The sequence below is a fragment of the Colias eurytheme genome, chromosome 20, assembly GCF_061535395.1.
Source record: "Colias eurytheme isolate Ceu_HAF_F1 chromosome 20, ilColEury1 Martin Lab GWU primary, whole genome shotgun sequence".
NCBI classification, from domain to species: domain Eukaryota; kingdom Metazoa; phylum Arthropoda; class Insecta; order Lepidoptera; family Pieridae; genus Colias; species Colias eurytheme.
Genome location: NC_142999.1, coordinates 656,130 through 678,064, shown reverse-complemented (window position 1 = coordinate 678,064; position 21,935 = coordinate 656,130). Strand labels below are relative to the sequence as shown.

Below are 21,935 nucleotides of genomic sequence, written 5' to 3'. Positions count from 1 at the left end.
CTTTTCACGTATAGGTATATTGAAAAAAATTTAATATGTTAAAATATTTTAACACCCACACTGTTTAATTTTATATAATTTGTGTAACTGAAATTTTGTATATTTTGAAATAATCTTTCATTTTTAATTTATAAATCTTGTAAATGGAACTGTCGAGAATGTAACGTTGACGTATGTTAAAAAATTACAAACATATATAGTTATCTGTGATTACAAACACAATAGCCCAAGGTGCGCAAGTTTTCATGCGCAATGAAAACTTCCTTGATTCTGCTGGTCGATTGCGGTGTTCCATTTAGTTTTTCAGCTGATCACGCTTTCATCGGGCGCTTCGCAGTCGACGCGTGTGTCATGTGCGAATCTCTCGCAGCGTAGTTAGAATCGAGTGCTTGTGTCGTGTAGCTATCTAGTGGCAGTGAAAATGTTTTCAGGACTCACAAATCAGGTCAGTTCGTGGATGGGAGCAGCTAAAGGCGAGCCCCAAGATGAAGAGGTACCCACCCCAACCAAGGACGCGACTGTAGAGACTACGGCAGAAGGGGACAAACAAAGGTATATTCTTTGTTTACATTTTTCTTTGATCATATAAAATTCTTTTTAAAATTTTATAGGCATCGAGAGAGCTTGGAATGTACAGAATAAGAAACGTATAACTTGATAATAGATCGTCAAAGGCTTAACATTATAAGGGAGGGACCGAAATTTTTATTCAAAGTGCATTCCACATTTCGGTAATTCTGCGCAGTGCAATAAAATTATAACGAATTTGCGACACGAATAATTAAAATTCGTGGATCATTCGCATGTTGCATAATATGAAATATTGATCCACATTGTAATGGGGTCAATGAATTTTTGGGCTGTTTGCTCTTTTCTTCTTATTGGAATCATTTAGGAATACCTTTTATACAGTTAATTTGCTTCCAGACATTTATAATTGAAATTTTGTCAAAAATTTACATAAAATTTTCTTGCAGTCCAACCAAGGGAGGCAAGCTGGACCTCATCACCAATGTGAAGTCTCAAATGACTGGTTGGCTTGGCGCCGGGATCCCCATCCCTGGTCTCCGGAAAAATGAAGCCGCACCCTCCGAAGTTCCTGAAGCTGCTCCGGTGGAAACCGCAGAAGTGGCCGAGCCCAAGCCAGAGGGAAAAGAGGACGATGACAATTCTAGGTACATTAGGTATGCGGGGTTTGCAGATTGAATGAGTTTGCTGTCCAGAGCTTCTTGGTGTGTCATTTCTTATCTGTGCTTTCGAAATTTAAAAATATCTGGCCAGAAATTGCATGCCATAAAAGTTATTTTTTCAAAATTCATTTCGCTCACCAAGCTTTTCATTATGGCACTGTACTTCATATAGATTAAAAATTGGTAGAATAAGCACAGATTATGTAACATTACTTAATTGGATATATCTTGGCACTGTTTCAGAGATGCATGTTATTTCATTTACATCAAAATTGTGTAGCAATGGTAACATAAATCACTTATTTCAAACATTTTAAACATATTGTTATTACATAATTTACTCAGTAAAATATCAGGTTCTTTGAATTTATCAAATAAAGAAACATTGAATGTAGTTTTTATAATGTAAACTCATTTTTTCTGCTGAAACCCCATTTTTTAATCACCATTGTTAGTAGTGTTGTGAAACTTATAAAAGGTTATTCTTTGGATAAGTGAATAAGTTTTCTCTTAATACTTATTATGAGTAGTTAAAAATTTCAAAGTTTTTACACAATAAGGTATAGATTACATAAAAAATGTGAACATTGTGTTGGTGAACACTGGGCAGTTACCATATTACAGACAAAATGTATGAAAATATGCAAATTTCAAATCAATATGAATATCAATAAAAAAAAAAGAATAGGGTGTGGTTAGATTTTTTTTGAATGAGAAAGTTTGTTGCTATAACCATATTATCTTTAAAAATATGTGAAGGAATTACAATGAAATTAAAAGCATATTAACATATATTGTGGCATGATTTTATGTCCTAGGTAATGTCTAACAGTCTAGGTAGGTATTTAGGGCACCACACCCTCTTTTTAAAATAATGTACAACAATATAAACATTTTTTAGCTCATATAACTACAGTATATTTTGGAAAGATATTTTTGAGGGTACAAAAAACAAGAGCTTGGTTGATAGCTTTGGCCACTTATGCTGGATAATATATTTTTTTATTTTCGATTAAAAAGCTAATTAATTATGCAGACAAGTAATATTAAATCAATTGGTTTTACAGCATCTCTCATGCAATATTTTTTTCGTAATTCTGTATCCGTCACATTTGGATGCAATGAAGTTTTATTTTACTGATAAAGTTCTTCAATCGTTTTAATAATACAAGCAGGGAAGAATTAAATGATGCTTAGTTTCTCTTCAAATGTTTTTCTAATCTATTCTTTTATAATATTATGTCCGTTTAAAAGATGGACTCTGTAATAAATCAGGCCCTGGAATCACAGACACAATAGAAAATCTATTGTGTCGTGGACCGATCGGGCCGTTCGGGGCTCAATGGGTTAAAATATATCCACAACAGTCAATATGTCTTCATAAGGTCTATTGTAAATTTTCAAAAGTAGGACCATAATTTTCTATGACTATGTGACAACTATAGTTTTTTTTTTTACAATCAAAAATTTTTTTTTCACAAAATCCACCACGGGATACAACTCCTTTTGACATACTATACCACATTACATAATATAGAACACATAACATGTAAGTACGTGACGTAACATGGCGTACTTGCAGCGCGACGGGCGGCGCGGACAGCCGGCCGGGCTCCACGGGCGGCACGCCCACCGACGAGCAGCCCGCGGGCGTTGGGAACGGTGAGCGGATTTTTTTGTGATTGTGTATTTTTTATGAAAATAGCGTTTTTTTGAAGTGAAACTTCTTTATCGGGGTTGGAAAAAAATTTAGTGTAACGTTTTTTCGTTACGCGTGACACTTTTCCGTTACGCGCCATCTTTTTCTTATCCCTACCACGCATGATTCGACGTATTTCTGTAAAGTCGCATATAGTAATTTTTTTTTTAAATAAGGTCATAAAGAAGTTTCACTTCTTACGTGTGTACACTAGTACACGCACACATTTTTTTTACTAAGTGCTGAATTGAATTAGTCGCGTATCTAGTTAAATATACAGTTTGTTAAAAATTTGTCTTTGACTCTTATGTAAAATTATGATTGTATCATTGATCGATGGTATGGTAAACCGCTGGATGAAGCTTGAAATGTTCCGTTTTGTAATTTCGTATTTATCGTTTTTATCCCATTATCACATGAGCGATGAAAAGGGCATATGTAGAATAAAAGTTCAGCCAAAAATGTAAATCGTACAGAGCTTTTTCATACGAACTGTTAGCTTTTTAGACTTAGATTTTTCTTGTAAACCTTTTTTTTATTTTACACAGTTAAAATTGTGTAGTTACATTGAAATGGAGTAACACGATTACCATTTTCCCGTTATAAGGAGCTAGTTTTCGTTTTCCTCCCAGAATTGATTAGATATTCATTTTATACTACCCCTACATCAAAACGTATTCCTAAATAACTATTTAGGTGCATATAGGTAGAATTGAATATCATCATTTCTAACATTTTGGCGAAGAATTGGGTCACATTTTGCGATGCGTCGCTCTTTGTAATATGAGTTAGAGAGAAAGCTGAATGTTGAAAATATACCCTTTAACTGAAGTTCTGAAAAACCACAGAGGTTCTCATTTTGTTTATCATTTTATGTTTCATCTATTTTCATAGTTTTGTCTATTTTAAGAATGGGTTACGCAACTATTTTACTTTAAATCCGGTATTGTAAAATTATTTTAAAGGAAGGCATGTGTAACAAAGGGATGCAAATTCAAGGCAAAATTAGATACATTCTCTGGTTCAGCTAGTAATTGGCTTGTAATTATCATTTATATTGCATTATCGAAAATTATAAGGTACCTAACAACCCACCTTACCTTGTAACTTTCGATTTCAAATCGTGTATTGTGCAATATGATCAATGATGATCTAACTAAACTTTTCCTAGATTTTTGACCATATATTCATCATGGACTTCCAAAATGCTAAATTTTGCCATATATTGATGAAATTCAATTCAATCTACATGCACCTTTATTATATTAGATGCTCATTAATTTCGTTCAACATTTTTTATTTATTTCGTAGTTGCTATTTGTAGTGTTCTTTGTTTTCTGCACATTTTCAGGTTCATCACACAGTAAAAAGATTTTCTCGGTAGACGCCATAGAAGTGCCCGATATGCAAGAATGTTAGTATTGTTTTTATTTTATTTTTTATGCCTATGTTATACCATTATTTTTATTTGCAATATCCCTAAAAATAAAGATTAATCCGCTTGTTAAAAATAACGTTTTTGCATGTGCAATTTGTATTAGGAGAGGAAGGTTGATTGAAAAATAGTAAAAATAATACGCTAACGGTTTTCTAGTTGCGTAATAAAAATATCCAGTGATGCAGAAAATGAATGGTTGTTGGAGAAACATATTTGGCTCACAATTTTGATTAATCGATGGAGGTTAGACACCTACTTGGCAACGGATAGGTTTTACTGGCACACTGTCGATACTTTTGACTAATTCGTGCCAAGAGTGGCTTATATGCCAGTGAATGAAGATATGGACACTTATTTAATAGCCACTTGGATATGTTACCCGGTGAATGACATTATTTTAAAGTATATTAGCATTTAGCACCCCTTATAAAAAGAGAATTCATTCTTAGATTTTAATTTATTGAAAAATAATATCAAATACCTAGTTAAAAATATCTAATAAACTGTAGCACTGAACATTACCATTAAATTATTATTGGAACATTATTATATGCGTTTTTGTGGCTGTAACAGATCAATTTTTAATGGCTGGTCTCGTGTTTATTTTAATAAGGTTCAATGATAAATGATATGAGTCAGTTTTACAGTCGTATTGGCAACTTGGCAAAGAATAGAATATATCATTGCCATAGGTTCATTGGCATCCATTGTGTAGTATCAGGTCTCTGCCAAGCCGATCTGACAAGATGCCAGAATGCAAGAAGAAAAAATGTCATTTTTTAACAATACTTGTACTTTATTTTATTTAAAACTTAAAATATGTTTACCGTATAATTGATGCTAAATTGAGTTATGTTCAAATTCTAAGGAAATAGGTTGTCTCTTTAACAAAATCGATATTCTAAGAGGTGACTTGGCAACGAATAGGCATAATCGACGAAGTGTATCGACATTTGCCAAGTGTCCAATTTGTGCCAAGTATAATGCTAACTGGCAACAAATATGTCTAATCAATTTAATTTACTATTTTATTGTCTTTTATAGACTTGATAATTTGAACACTACCTTTTTTTAAATCATAATGAGGATTTCAATAAATAAATTATTTTTTGTATTCTCAACTACATTTTGTGGTAACCAGCACTTACATAAATTACTGCATTGAAATCCATATTAAAAATCAATTAGTTTATAACAAAAGTTACTATAATTCCGAAACACAACAATCAGATTCCAGATAAATATTTAAAAGCTTTTCTTACATAATAACATATCTATACTAATATTATAAAGAGGAAAGGTTTGATTTTTTGTTTGTTTGTTTGTATGAATTGAATAGGCTCCGAAACTACTTGGCAGATTTGAAAAATTCTTTCACTGTTGGAAAGCTACATCATTTCTGAGTGACATAGGCTAGGTTTTATCCCGGAAATCCCACGGGAACGGGAACTATGCGGGTTTTTTTTTGAAAACGCGGGCGAAGCCGCAGGCGGAAAGCTAGTCAGCTTATATCCAAATAAAAATTTCCGCTTTTACAAACTTTGATTTAACTCGCTGTGCAAATTTGTTGGGGTGATAAAATATATCACTAAATAACTGAACTTGAAAGTAATTGAGCTGAAAGTTTGCGTACGTGTTTTGATGGAATGACTGTTTGTTTTATTATTTGTTACGAGATTAACTTTTGCAAATAACCAATAACATTGTATAATATATCTTGATATTGAAATCATTAATTCTTCGATTAACATTTTTTGTTTTGAAACAGTTAAATCTCACTAAATGCTTATAAATTGGGCCGTGTAATCGATGAGTCTATTTACTTCTATTGCAAAAAGCTAAATATTATAATTTATTATTTTTTTGCTATTAATTTGTTATTGCCTTTTTTTTATTTAAGTTTATCAATCAACGCATGCTCATTTCCACGGTTTCACATTTTTCTTCGCAATTCAATCACACTTGAAAACTTAACCTGTAATAAATCTTAATAACAATAATGTAATCGCGTATTCTACATAATGCCAAGCACGTGTCGACATAACACTGACACTGGATATTGTATTTACCAGTGACCACAAAAGCGGTGGCCGGCGCCAAGTCGCTCGGCAACTTCCTGTACTCCGCCGTGAACAAGGCGGGCGCTAAAGTGAGCGAAGCGAGCGCCAAGATCAAGAAGACAGTCGAGGAAAACGTGAGTCGTAGTATAGAATTTATTTTTCAGAAGACGAGAAGATTTGTCCGTTCGTTTGCTGAAATATTGGGTTATGAAATGTGTATAGTTTTGTTCGTTTTGGACACAGGACTACAAGTGTATCCTGTAACGTAAAACCCAGGAAAATTACTTATTCTTAAGTTATCAAACCATTAGTTATAAATGATAGCAATATGTTTTAACACCGTTATTTATACGATACGTCAGACTAACGAGGCGTAACAAGAAATGCGTACAACTAATACCTTTTATCCTGCAATCCCACATGGCAAAGCATTGTTCCCTGGAACTCACCCTAATGGATCGTTGACCCAAAAAGCCGGAGAAATCTGTACCGTCACTGAAACAGACGATTTCCCTGGACGTGGGGCATAAATAACAATTTTGCCCCCATCTCTCGTAGCAACGGTTTCAACGGAATTAGTTTTATGCTTTTGGGAGCAGCGATGAACTTCTCGACGTAAACATAATCCCTTGAGAATGGGGTATTGAAAATGTTTGCGTTTCATTGTTTTGCAAGCGAATTACGGTGTTTTTATTCCTGGCAGGTTGAACTCTAATTTAGTTAATGAGACCTCCGAATTGTATAGAAGTAGTAGTGCCTCGCATCGTTTTTCCGGTCACGTTTTAGCGCTAAGAGCTTTATGCTTCGAGATTACGGCTAAGAACAATATAAAGGCAACCCAATCTTGAACTGTATCTGTATATCTATTTGACTTACAGGGAACAAGGGAAGGATAAGGAACGAAATAGTTTATGTTATAGAGATCTATTTTATTTTACCACAGGCATTATGGACGCAAAACCGTTAAAAATTAGATTTTTTTTTAATTCATGTGACAGATAATAAATTGTACGGACACAGAATATATACCTTTTACAAAATGATTTTTGTTGGCTCGAAGAGGCAGAGTGACAAAGCCGTCCTCTGAGCTGGTCTACTTACTTATAAGTTTTAATTTTTAATATCTTTTTATATACAAGCATGATTAATACAATAAAAAATAAAAATAGAAAAAGCACTTCTCTAGAAATCTAGTACTTTACTACTAGAATTTATTCATCTGGCTACACTCGTAACGCGTCGCCGCATTCGATTTTATTGCGCGACGTTAGCTACCAAATGAACTGAATGAGAAGTGATTTTGTCGCCAAGTCAGCGTTAGTCGCCTGTAATGGAATACCCCGTGGTTTGGATATTGTGTAGTAGATTAGAGAATTAACTCGATATCGTCTAGTATGAATGTTTAGTTAGGTATACGTTGATAAATGCACATATTGATGGTAAGACGGTAGTTGGACGAATTTAATCTTCAAATTTGCGGTCTATCAGGGGATGGACAAAAAGTAGGAATAAAATAGGACTTTACGATGATCAAAAAGTATAGCGTCTACTCGTTAATACTAAAAGTCCGTATTTATTTTTAACCCTAACCTTTCGGTCAGACATAGAATAGATATAGAATATAGAAGTTAAATGAAGTTATTAATTTAGAGCTTTACAAATATGGAGCTGTTAATTCTTATACTCCGTTTAAAATTTCAAAATCTTATCCATTAATAGCTTAGTATTCGGTGGACAGAGGAATATTGATTTATCTTTTCCATTTTATCAGCCATTGAGGTTCATAAAATTAATTGTCGGAATCATAAAATGGTCATTATCGTATTTAGAACCATTAATGACTTTTTGGAGGTCAAATCAATCCATTCTTTATTGATAATAATAAACAGAAATTATCTATTAATGAAAAATTACTTTCACTCAGAAGTGCCAAGTTTTTCCTGCTCATGTATAGTCACTAAGCATTTTGCTCTAAAATCTAGCAAGTATTTCTATTGCTTTGCGATTAATGTTATAATGCGAGAGCGTACTGAAAGCACCGTTGTGATAATAAATACAATTGCTTTTATTTCTACTTTTAGGTACCGTATCTGAAAACATTTCGCGAAAGTTCCCTGAAATAGCTTCGTAACACCCGAATAAGGGTGGTTGTACATCGCGATGTCGCATTTAATGATTTAAAAGTTTGGGTACATTGAGTAGGGTCTATGGATTGTAAATTTTTGGGTGTTTCCTTTATTCAGAACATGAATTTACATATTGGGCACATTCCTGAGTCATTTTGCTGATAAAATTCGGTCTTTTAGGATTAGGCTGTAATAAAAATTTCAATTCCGCGTCATATATTCGTTCCTTGATATTACAATTTACAAACGCAAATTAATACGTGACAAGAAAATTATCTATATTCATAATTTTGAATTGCATAATCGAAAAAAATACAAAACGAGAAATCCCGAAAAGATAGAAAGTTCATTTACCTGTATTCATAATTTTTAATGGTATAATCGGAAAAAAAATAAATAAAGCGAATTCCCGAAAAGAAAAGAAACCATTTCTCGAGGGTAGCAGTGAACAAATAGCCGGGAACGTCGCATAGCTCCCCAATTAGTCGCGAAGTCGTCCGATAACTTTGATTAAGGAGCGTGGACGATAACTTGGAACGAGTTTCCAACTCACCCCAAGGGATTGTGTATTTTCGTTCAGTAATATAAAGTTGGTTTCCTTTGATTACGTTTACGGCTCTGGAAGACGTTTTGGTCGCGTACTTATGTCATGCTTAAGGTGTTATAAGTCTTTGTATACTTTAGGTATGGCGATGAGATACATTTTTGAGTCAAAAACATTTGGCTTTATTTTATTTGCTGATACACGTTTTACTTGCGTTCTTAGAAACTAGTTCTTTCATAATGTAATTTGCAATGTTTAGATTGAAATAAAGGACACAACAGATAACCTCTCTATTCGTTTTCGGAAAATCACATGTAATTTAGATAAAATATGAACACGCAGATACTCCAGTAGTGGAGATCCGATCAACATCCTTTAGTAGAATAATTAAGGTCGCTAAGCAACCACTGAACCGTCTAATGTTTATCTATATAAGAATCGTTCTTTTAAAATCACTTTTCTTAAGATTTCATAAAATCTCAACATTAACTTGTATATATATGACGTTATTGTACAATTTTTCTGAAGTATTGAAATGCAGGGAAAGCAGCTTTAGCTATTTGCAGCTAAGTTCTGGCAAATCGCCAGCTCTGAACAGATCGAAACGGGGTGGATTTGATTGGATTCTATTGAAAAATTGTGAAAGTTTATAAGAATTTTATTTCTTTCATTATCACTTTAAATGTTACACAGATTTATCTGCATTCAAAGGGAAGACTGAACGAATTTAAAATTGTATTGAAACTAATAAGTTTCTAGAGAGGGGCAAGTTTTTTCGTTTGAAGAGCGTTATTATTAGTCTAAAAGAAGTGTACTTCGCATTTATTTATTCTGTTTATTCTCGAACATTATTTTAAAAATAAATGCATTTAGATTCCAGCTTTCCTATATGCTGAACAATTGTAGAAATTTCCATTACTTTGCACTACCGAATTACGTAAAATTTCTCGAAAATTCCATCCGAGCGCAGACTTCCAATAACTTCGTGATCAGATTTATTCCCGCAAATGTAAAATGGATATCTAACCTATATTCTCGAAGCGATTGCATCTCTGTATTGAGTGGAGCCAGTAATTTTAACTTTGAAAGTGGCATTCTGTATTGTCTGCTCGTCCCTTTTGTGTACACGGTGATTTCTCGCGCTGTCTCTGTCGCACGTTATCGCCAAATCGATTTTTAAGGTCTCTCCTATCTCCTAGTCAGGTCTATTCACAGCTATGTATTATGGGTTGGGCTTTTCGCATATGTATGGCAAGTAAATTTGGAATAAATAAGCAGGTTTTTCAAAGAAATATTTGAACAGTTATTCAAGGAATTACGGAAACTGGAAGTCCTTAGAATAATAATACATTTTTATGCATGTATGCTTACGTGTATCAGGACCTGTCAGAAAATGAACACATACATAACCAAAAGAAGCCATCAAAAAGAATGAAGGGAGCAGTGGTAACGTTTATGGACAGATGATGATAGTAGAAAATATTAGAAACTAGATTTCCGCCCGCGGCTTCGCCCGCGTTTGCAAAGGAAAACCCGCATAGTTCCCGTTCCCGTGGGATTTCTGTGATAAAAACTATCCTATGTGTTAATCCAAGTTACCCTCTATATGTGTGCTAAATTTCATTGTAATCGGTTCAGTAGTTTTTACGTGAAAGAGTAACAAACATCCATACATCCATACATCCTTACATACTTTCGCCTTTATAATATACATAATATATTAGATATTAGATAGATAAACATAGAAAATAAGCCTATATTTAACCCAACATGACGCATTAACAAGTCAAGTTCGATGCGATAAAAATAACACACAGCAGTTTATTTTCGCAATAAAAACTACCCTCAGCAGTTCCACATTAAGCTTTTCACCGCGGCTAATTCCGCAGATTGAAAGATAAGTCCCGTCGGATGTGGGTCGTAATATCAAAAAGGGGAAAAAGAAGTTTTCAATTAATATGCTGCAGGTCTTTCCGGCTATTGGTTCGCATTGACCCAATTTTTTGTCCCTGCTGACCTTTCAGAGTTAAATTTATGCTTTCGTTGTCATTCCGTTACATTTTCAGATGATTTTTTTGTAAATGTGGATTGTGGAACTGATCTTTCTAGACGCGTTGTGGTTGTTTGATTAATTTAGTAACAAACATTATAAAACAAGATTACGAACGAGCTTAATCACGATGCTTTAAAGAAATTTCTACAAATCTAGAAGTCAGAAATTAATGTTATTACATATTACCTTTCGTAGTCAAATGATAATGTCGGTGGGAGTGAAACAGTACATGCTGTTATAATTTATTTGTTGTCCCATATATATCCAAATCTATTTCAACAGTTAGAAAAATAATTACGCATCCTTATGCCAAACTAGATAAGTGTAGGTATAGTGCTTACCTGACGGTAACCCGATTACTCCCTTGCCTCTCAACTTGATATACTACAGTATGTTATTGAAATTGTATTAGAGACTATTATATAACATTAATATTAAATAACCCTACCAGATATAAGCTACAAAATAATATGATTACAAAGAAATTCTCTTACATTTTCGTAGCTTTTGTTCGAAGTTTGCAAAGGAATAAATGGATTGGCAAAGTTATTGGCATGAAAGGTTTCAGTGATTCCTAAGATCCATACTCGCGATATTATTACTAAGTTCCAGTACAAAGGAACTATGTTTATTCAGAACTGCTACACTATGACTTTGTAATGCGGGCTGAACTTTGACCTTTCGCATCCACTGAGCCGTGTGATGTCGTTTGCGGGATTTTGCTCAGTTGAATTGTTGCAAGACTAGAATTTCGTGCAATCTAGTGGGAAAATTGAAAATTTTTTATTATTGCAGTCGAGTAGCAAAATGTGAGGGCTTATTAGATGTAAGATGTTGCTGACTTTTTAGCTGTAGATAATGGTAATTTAAAAATAAGCTCTGTGCTGTCTGAAAAAGGTTACAATTAGACTTGATTCTGGGATCACCTTCGTGCTTTGACCGCAGGCCAGTATGTTGTCAGAAACATGCTTTATGAAAATTATGAAGTACAAAGACGAATAATACTTCAAGAATCAGAACTTACAACTACATCTAAAGTTAAATTACTTCTCAGAGAACATGCAACAAGATTTATTAATAGCAAAATATGGGAATACAAATTACGCGGCTACGTCGCACTTTATGGTTTATAGCGTGAGTTATGCTCGCTTGGAATTATTTTGTAGCTGATAACAGTACAGTTAAAATTTGTTGAAGCTTGGTGTTTTATTTATAAGTGCAACGAGTTCTATTTATTTTTAATAATAGTTTAATATGTAGATTCCTTTGTTCATTGTTCTACTTTTTCATAACTGGTAAAGTTTGGAAAGACAAATTTATAATTTGTCGTATTGTCGTATAAAATAGGAAAGATATAAATTTTACATCCGATTATCCGATTACTTATTTATAGATTGATATGAAACCTTTCGATGGTCTGATGGTATTAGTGTTTAAAATCAATAAATTCCGTCTGATCGTTACATCATTGTGGACTCTTAAATTTATAATTTCCTGTCGTTTGACTTAATTGTATGACAATTTTGGAATTTGCCTTCTAAAACACATATACTTGGATCCCGATGCTTTCCCTGTACTAAATTTCATACAGGAACGATCAGCTGTTTCGGCGAGAACGAGTAACAAACATCTGAATAATCTTACAGTCATTCGCTTAAAATATTAATAGGATAATAGGATTTAGATACTCTACTCTGATGTTCCTTACGTAAACAATATTTCTGAATCAAGATCCATCTTCTATATCGAATTACCTTTAATTGCATCGTTCCACTATACTATAACGCATTTAAACAACTCTCTAAGAGTTGGAGATAGGTAGTTTTCCCAAGTTAATACTTCAGACTTACCTCAGCTGTAAGTTGGCCCTTGTGCCGACCTTGCGGCGAGCGGTTACTCGCAACCGGGTTAAGTAGTAGTTCTAATGCGCTGATATTTTTATAATGGGGGCTTTTAAGATTTCGGTATTATGGCCATTCTGCATGAATGGTGGTGTGTGGACTGATTTGATATGAGGTATAATTTGTATTCTGGGTTGGTACTATTGGTACTATCAAACTAATACATACCTCTAATTGCTATTTAGAGTACCGATTAAGATTTGACTGAGCAACATTCTCTACAGCGTTACGATAAAGGATCACTGGTCTCTTAGTGACAGGAGAACTTTATTTATGGCTTATTTCCGTAATAAGCTGTGGAACCTTCAATCTGATCAACATTGAAGCACTACCCATTACTATTTGATCTCTACTTCAATCTTCCTACAAAAGAGTACTTAAGAAGTAATATCCGATATAACCTTTTATCCTTTTATACTTGAAACTTGTTTCGTCTTTCAAATGCCATTCGTAAAATAAATGTTCTCTCCGCCCTGAATACTAACTTGGATGTCCTGTAATTAGTCTTCTAATTGTCTTCGGAGTTGTCTTTATTTTACTTTTCTTTGTCTTGTCGAGATTACAAGTGGAACATAGTCTTGTATATAGACTTATAGATAAGATTATTGAAGTGAAACTTCTTTAGGTGCGTTGAGAGTAAGATTTCAAGGTCGCGTCATAGCATTACCGTCACGTCATGGAGTAAAGTGATGATTCTGCCAAGGAAGATTCACTTCTGACACGTGTGCTCGACACGCACGCTCTTTTTTATTTTTTTTTATACATATATGTGTACGATCAAAATTAAATGATTCTTAGAAGATTTTAGGAAAAGCAATTTGGAAGTTAAGCTGAACATTTAGCAACGTTGCAATGGTATTTTAGACTGATCGAATCCAAGATAGGATGTTTATTGCCCATCCAACATACTTAATAGCTCTTTTTTATCTCACATATTTTTACGCAATGGGTCGTCTTCTCGACCGCATTTCTTTGGAGTGTTATCGCCACGTACCACGATTATACAATATATTCGCATTACGTTTTCTTCGTAAGCTGAATGTGTGTTATCACCGAAAGAATCATTAAATAAAGATGTTGCTAATTTATTAATGGAACATAAGTCCATACTTTTACTTCATCGTCATCATCATCATCAGCCTTCATTTGTCCACTCCTGGACAGGCCATACTTTAACTTACTACTACTGAAATTAACGAAATACAATGGCGTACAAAAATAGATATAATAATATGTAGAATGTACGTGTATTATATTTTAGACCTAGAACAAAATTGATGAAACAGTAATAGAAAAAGGATGAAAAGGACGACACGGGTCTCGTATTCCTCGTCTTAGATCTAGACTACGTCCATCTAGGAATATTACACAATAAAATGTGTGACGACGCAGATGTTAGTACGTCATTCTTGATATAAAAATAAACTGAATATAATATAGAGAAATATTTTGGGAACGTCGAAAATATTGTTGCTAATGATTATACAGAAAGAAGAGAGGCGTAAAAATTAACAATCAAAATATAAGGTTCTCTAAAAAAATATTCACAATCTGTCTAAATTACTCTCTTCTTATTGCCCAGAATCCAATATTGAATCGGAATCAATTTTGCCACTAAATGTATTACCACTAAGTATAACTATTTACGAGCGCTGCCCTCTGAGAGCCCTCCTGTCGAGAGGAGCTTCTAGAAAAATCGATTACCACATTCGCGTATTAATTTAATCTGAAGTAGAGAAGATAATTAAATTCTAGGTTTTAAATCTAATGAAACCGAATGGAATGAAGGTGTTTCTGCACAGGACAGGATATTTGAGAATGAATTTTATGAAAAGAAGAAAATGTTTAGCCACAGAGTATGTAATAGGTTGTTCAAAATGAAAGTTTATAAGATTGGTTGGCCGAATAATTTGGAAAATGTAATTTTTACTTTAAGGACCTTATATAGGTAACCATTTGAAACTTTCTGGAGATGTTGGACAATCAAAGGATATATTTAGAAACAACATTTTCGGAAACCTAGGATCTGACTCGCCAAGAAATCAATCGAAACCAGGCTCGACGGGATTATGTAGACCTACAAAAAGTAAAGTCGGAGCTAAGGAAGGCAAATAGGCCTAGATTATTTATTTATTTTATTCCAATATAATGTCCATTTGAAAAAACTAAAATTATTCTAATCAATAATTGTCCCCGGCGTTTAGGATAATGCGTAGAATTAAGTGTCCTTTCAAAACAAAGGCGTAAAAGGCAGAAACGTTGAATTATTTACACAGAAACGTATTTAAAAACTTAATATAAACACGCTCGGACATGGCACGCAAGTAATTTCACCGTGCCTGCGTCAATTTATCATCCTGGAAAATTATATTTTACGTGTAATGCCCCCGGGAGGTTCAGGGAAAAATACTTTGTACTTTATATTGGACATGGCAGATTTATCCATTTTCTGTATTATGCAATATTAATGATATATATCATGAATGCAAGTAGCCTGAATATAACTTACCGATATGTTTTCGATCAGCCTTAAAGTTTACCTTTATTAAATTTTCACTGTATATATTTTTAAAAGCCGAGAAACCTTTATTGAGATAGGTAATAGAGAAAATACTGGAAATATTTTCATAGGTTGAATCAAACATAAATAATAGAATAGGTATTCGTAAACGTTTCATATAACGCCATCTAGTTGCAAACAGCGCAATCGTCAAGGTCACAGCTACCAGAGATAGCTTATATATAAAAATTTCAATAGCCAAGCCTCCTAAGTCCTAACAATGTACATATTGGAATCTATAGCTTTGCATAGAACTGCTCTGATTAACTCACTATCTGCCATCTTTGTGATACGGCACTATACCGTTACAGGGCTTTTAGCGTTGCTCAAACAGATACAGGCATCGCTTATTCATGAGAGGGTCGTGTAAATATTGCTCCAAATCCGCTATTCAAGATAAAGGATTTAGCAAATAATGGAGAAGAGTTTAAGACGTAAATGGATAGGGTTGTGTCGAGGTGACACTGCGTCTTTGTGAAACATTGGCTGTGTTTGTGATTGAATATTCAACAGGTCTTTTGTGCTTCTATTAAATCATCACAGCAAATTGAGTATATAATTCTGAACTGTACTAGAGATAGGGTGGTTTTGGTAGACGTGTTGGAGTAAGAAGGTCTTAATTCGAATTCCAGATCAGATATAAAAAAAAAATCATTAATAACTTTAACACCATTTTGTTTGTGTAACACTCCAGAGTGAGCACGTCTACTTCTGTCCCATTATACTATGAAAATGTAAAGGTTCGTTACTATAATATCATCTACTTAGTTGACTACAGATGTACATATTTCTATAGAAAGATATTTCATTACCAGACCCGTCGAACAGTCTGCTTTTGAAGGTCTACAATACTGATATAGATGAATATTGTATATTGTCCTAGACAGCATTTTCTTGTACAAAGAGAATATTGAAATACGGTACTATTGTAGAGACGGAATGTAAAACATCCGGTAATACGGTAAAATTGGTTTCTTTTATTGCGTGTATTTTATATAGGTGTGTATTACCAAGTTTTATGTTATAGGTAGTCTAATGTTATACTAGAACGAAAGAGCCTGGTTATCTTCAGATCTGGCTTTGATATATTTAGGTGATAATTTGAATTGGTTTTGTAAAATGTACAACTAAATTACTAATTGGATTTAAATATACCTTTGAAATTTAATTTTAATTCAGTATAAGTACCAATAATTCGAACAGCTAGAAATACTAATTGATCCCAAAGGTGCTTTTATGAAATTCATTTCAATATAGTTGTCGCGTTCCAGTTTGACTTCACACAATATCTTTATCGCGAAATGATTTCAGCCTACCTCGGATATTAACTCCCGACGTTCAGCTCGGCTCGCAAGCATTTGATGTATGATGTGATCATTTATATCCTCGGGTTCATCGGTGCGTAATTGATGAATATGAGATTTAACGTGCCATTTGTGATTATGGACCAAAAGTCGAGAAATTTATTCATTGCGTGATAATGATGTATGGATTTGCTGTCACGTGATTACGTACCCTGGATTCATTTTAAATTGTAGGATACTGCGTTAATATGAGAATCTTAATAATGAATTGGTTTCAGAAATCGTTTAACGAGATACAATATTTATGTCGAATTGAAATAATTAATCCTCTCTTTCATGTTATTGAAATACAGAAATTCGTTTTCAATGGATATCTCATATCGCATAACAATACATTATTTATATTCACATGAGAAAATAATGCTATAAATTTAAAGCTCCGTTTAAATCGAAAAGCCAAAATCAATTAGTGCTAAAAGCGACCACAGGGACACGAATTAATGAATAGAATACGCACACATAGATTTATTCGTGTACGTATACGTAACGATTTGACGAATCCGCGGCGCGCGCTGCCAACGGTTATCGAATTAAAATTAAACCGACGCCTCTGATTGGTCGCCGCTGCGGATGCGCGGGGCGGGGTGGGGTAAGCCCGATCAATACGCGACGTTACGTAAGTAGACGGCGCCTAAGAGCCTAGCACGCACAAATGTATAGTGCTGGGTGTAAACGACCCGAAATAGCTTTAGTGAATTGTAACCTTTGTTTATTATCTGAGGCTTAAATAGATTGATGGGTTAATACACTGAAATATTTATGGAATTGCTTTGTCATGAATAAGTTCTGAATTTTATTAAGAATTGGATTGAGTAAATATTATTAGTTTGTGTGGCAAATGAAATAGATTCTCTATCACTATATCTTTTTCAATAGGTAGACCTAACAAAAACATTACCTAACGATATGATATATTTTGTTTATTCATGAAATAAAATTCGATAATCTTGATGCGGGTTATTTACCACAACAAATTCTTACGTAAGATCTTTCAGCTTACTCCTGTTGATATATTTAAGAGCTATCTGATTACGATCCCCTTCGGTATTCCATTTCTTATATTATGCGGTATTAAGCTGCGATACCACCTGGCATATTTTACGTGACCTTCTGATTATTTAATATTTCCTTGAAAAGTTCTGAACTAGAGTCTAGAAGTGGGTGATCATATTTCTGTGCCTTAATTGAAGAATGACGTCTTTTTTGGGCATTGCTCTGCTTCTGAACTAAGTAATGATAAAAAACCTAAAATGCTGTATAACATCTCATCATACAGGTAATGTAATACAGCGCATGTCAAGCGTGAATATAGTCCCGTGTCGTCTGCTGATTATAAATACCCGCCTTTGCCTATCGATTCTATTTCGTCTACGATTATGTGATCCCCTTTGCCATGAGGCTGGTTGAAATAAAGATGTTAAAAATGGAATTACTCGAGAAGTCAGTCATATGTAGGTGTATGATCCTGGTGTAACCACACCTCTACAAGATGGATGACATAATAATTACGAGACTCGTTTTCAGATATTTATTTAGCGGCCCGGCAACAGGGCGTAGGTACAATATTAATTTCCCTTATTGCTATCTCATTACGCTCCAACGGTTTCTCTGGAATTAAAAGGAAAAAAATATCTTCTACCTCAGTTTTTACGTTACGTTTGTTATCTATGCTTGAATGATTCTCTCTGAATATATTTTTAAAGCGGTTGAACAGCAATTTCACTTAAACCTACTCAAGATTATTAATCCAGTTTAAAATTGTTTTTAATTGTTTTCAAAAGTGCTTCTAGAAGAAGTCTAATTGAATAAATAAATGTTTGAGTTTGAGTTTTTGAAATTTTTAAACCAGATATTGGCTTTGTTATTCTCCATTTCTCCCCTCTGTTTGATTAATTTTAACTTCAAGGTAATTTTCTGATTAAAAAGGAAACGTAAAAAATTCTGCTAAGTCAGCATGCAATTTTAACTTTCATTTTGGTTGAAATGAGAATTGAGTCTCAGATTTATTAAATTTACGAAGAACCATTCAAAATTGTGGATGTAAAAGACTGTTAGTAATTAACAACGTGTGCCTTCAACCACGCTCGCTATAAAGTTCAAAACGCAATCGTCGGGTTAAAAATTCATTGTGTTTTAAATTCGTTTATTCCTCTTTTATAGCGAGCCCTCATGACTTAAACATCTCTTGGTCGAGTTCCACTTTTGCAATTGTACGGTATTTCACAGTTATGAAAGGTACTTTGTCCGACCACTTTGTAGGGAAATTCATCTTCAATCTAATATTCAGGAGGGAATCGTTATGTGTCCCCAATTAGTGGAATAGTGTCATTGTTCGCTCACAAAATTGAAATCAACTGTTTCTGTGTGTATCTGTTGATTAGATCTGACCTTTTGGTTTCGCAAATAGAGCGTGAATAACATGATTGTGACTACCAACTCGGTCGACATTGTCAATATGTGGAAATTTAATAATTAGGGATCAAACAAAACCTTTTATTGACTTTTAGCGTTTTATGGGTGGAGGTAATAGAATAAAGTTAGACATCGGACCATCGCAACAAAATCATTATCCCGAAACTAGATGTGCTCATATTATTTAAGAAAAGTCTATTGGTCTCTTATTACGTGTCATAAATTATAGTTTTACTCACACTTAAATTATCGTCGTAATCAGATCAATAAATATAAGGTTTTATTTGACTTACCCTCACTTATAATTTAGCACCATATAGTAAATTTGCGAGGAAGCAGGGTTGTAAATTGTAATAAAGTATATTTTGGGCCCTTTGTGTAATATTTTGAGCGCCTACGCCTTCATCGGAGTTAATCCCGTTTATATTTTTATTTATTGTAGCAAACTTGTTATTATCTTCATGAAAATATTTGAGCGTATATTTGCCGTTGGATTTTCGTAAACGGTTATTTTATTCATCAGTATTGGAATGATTTATGGATTTCACTAGATTGTTTATTGTTGTTTCTTGATTGATTTTTTGATACGACACGTGTTACGTGTTAGTGTATTTTTATTATTATCTAACGTGGCTATATTTCAATTTTCATTTTGGTATGGCAATTTGTCTAATCACCTCGATAATCTTACAATAATAATTGTCCTTTAAAAGCCTCAAACGTTTATCTTGGACGTGGAGCAAGAAGTAGCTATATGTATACTGTTTTTATTCATCTCTAACGTATACATTTTCTATTCATGCGCATTTACCCTAGATAAGTAGAAAATTCATATCTATAGATCTATTTAACGAATAGACATATCCATTTCTCAAATCAAAGGAATTCATTTCTATTACACGTTACTTTCAATAAAGCTGATGTCTGAAGGATTGACGTGACGTAAATTCCGTTTTGTTTGCAAACTGGAAAATACACTGGCATTAGAATATACTGTGACAGTGATATGAGAGTGTTGTTAGTTACTGCGTTGTCTCTTTTATAGCAGGATGTTGTTCTGTAGTTTGTGGTTATCTATTCTATTTTATGTCTATGGTCATCTTTTATACGTTTCCGTAACCGTTACTGTTTTACGTTCGTTATCAGTATCAATATAAATTCTACTCTTTTATCTGAAAGTCTTCTCTCAAGTAGGATTTTACTTTGTCTTCAGCAAATATCATTTCCACGAAGTACTACATTGAACGATCCTATTTCTTAAGAACCATTTCCTTCAATATAATGCAGTCATGTCGCTTTGAATAAATCCTAACAAAGGTATCAGGTTGCAATCCACTATATTGATATCAGATTCTAGAGAAATACTCGACTTGAGTGTTGTATCGTTAGGCTAACGATGTTTATTCTGAGCTGAGAGTGCCTTTATGCAGGATCCACAGACGGCATGGTGCTTTTGTTTTCCATTCAAGTTAAGGTTAAAAGGGGCTTTGCAGTAAATCGTTTTTCTTCAGATTTCAGTCGATATGCTGTTTGTTGCTTAACCGACTTCTTCGAATAAACAGCACTTTCTTTAAAAAAAAAATATTAAGCTATTGCATAGCTTCTATCGCGGTCCTTGAGCACGGGGACCGAATCCAGAAATTCCGTAACGAAAAAACCTAACGCTCCCCACGGGGACGGGCGCGGAGGTGTGGCTTGAAGGCATAGCATGCAATAGCTTTACCGCGGCAGTTCCCGAGTGTCTCACGTCTTTTTTTTACAATTACTATCTACATAATAATTAATAAGTGTTTTTTATAGCATAATTTTCCCTTTGAAGATAATTGAATGAATTGTATCTACGAATTAATCGATACTTTAATTTCATATTGATTTTGGAGATATAAATAGAAGCTAAAATACATAAAAATTATGTAACGATTTTTTTTCACGTATTTAAATATACCTGGTGTATCTACCTGAAATCTGTACAGAATGTTGTAATATTAATAACCAAAGTAATCGATAGTTACATCGTATAATAATTTAATACTCAAGCTTCAGTTCATAGAACGCCACAAAGCCGCAGCAAATACGATTATTAGATTTTGTTTGCGGGCTCGAAATCTGATGCGTCAATATGCATCGTAATTCTTATCCGCTAATGCTGAGGCTTAATGCTTATTGCTTTTCAGTTGGTGTGTTTATCTGTCAGAACTCAGATGTGAATCTATCGATTATTAATTCAAAACTTCAAAAAATGTAAAATAATTTTGAAGTGAAACTTCTTTAGGCGCGTTGAGAGTAAAATTTCAAGTCGCGTTATGGCAATACCGTCACGCCATGGAGTAAGGCGATGATTTTGGTATCTTTGAATCGTGTTTTGAAGTTTTACTTCTGACACGTGTGCTCAGCACACACGCTCTTTTTTTGTAAATACCTATGTGACGTGCCGCTCTATTTTTCTTCTTCTAACCTAACCCGGCTAACCCGGTATCTTAGACCAGAGGCGGCTCGTGACAAAATTTTATGGGTGTTCACTTGAAATAAAACACTGAAAATACATGGTGTAAAGCAGTACATTTATCAAAAAAATTACTTATATACCT

General features: G+C 33.9%; 1 protein-coding gene across 6 annotated transcripts in view; it reads left to right on the top strand.

Moving 5' to 3' along the window:
* The first annotated feature begins 215 nt into the window (after positions 1-215).
* Positions 216-21,935, top strand: part of Sap47 (Synapse-associated protein 47kD) — a 34,955-nt gene continuing 13,235 nt past the window's right edge. For 3 of the 6 annotated variants that reach the window (XM_090113615.1, XM_090113620.1, XM_090113619.1), the window contains exons 1-5: positions 216-552; positions 978-1,184; positions 2,773-2,852; positions 4,241-4,303; positions 6,400-6,521. In XM_090113615.1, coding sequence (XP_089969741.1) covers positions 422-552; positions 978-1,184; positions 2,773-2,852; positions 4,241-4,303; positions 6,400-6,521 — 603 coding nt within the window. In that variant the 5' untranslated portion in view covers positions 216-421. The remainder of the gene's footprint in view (positions 553-977; positions 1,185-2,772; positions 2,853-4,240; positions 4,304-6,399; positions 6,522-21,935) is intronic. The other 3 variants (XM_090113616.1, XM_090113618.1, XM_090113617.1) reach the window with 3 other exon arrangements.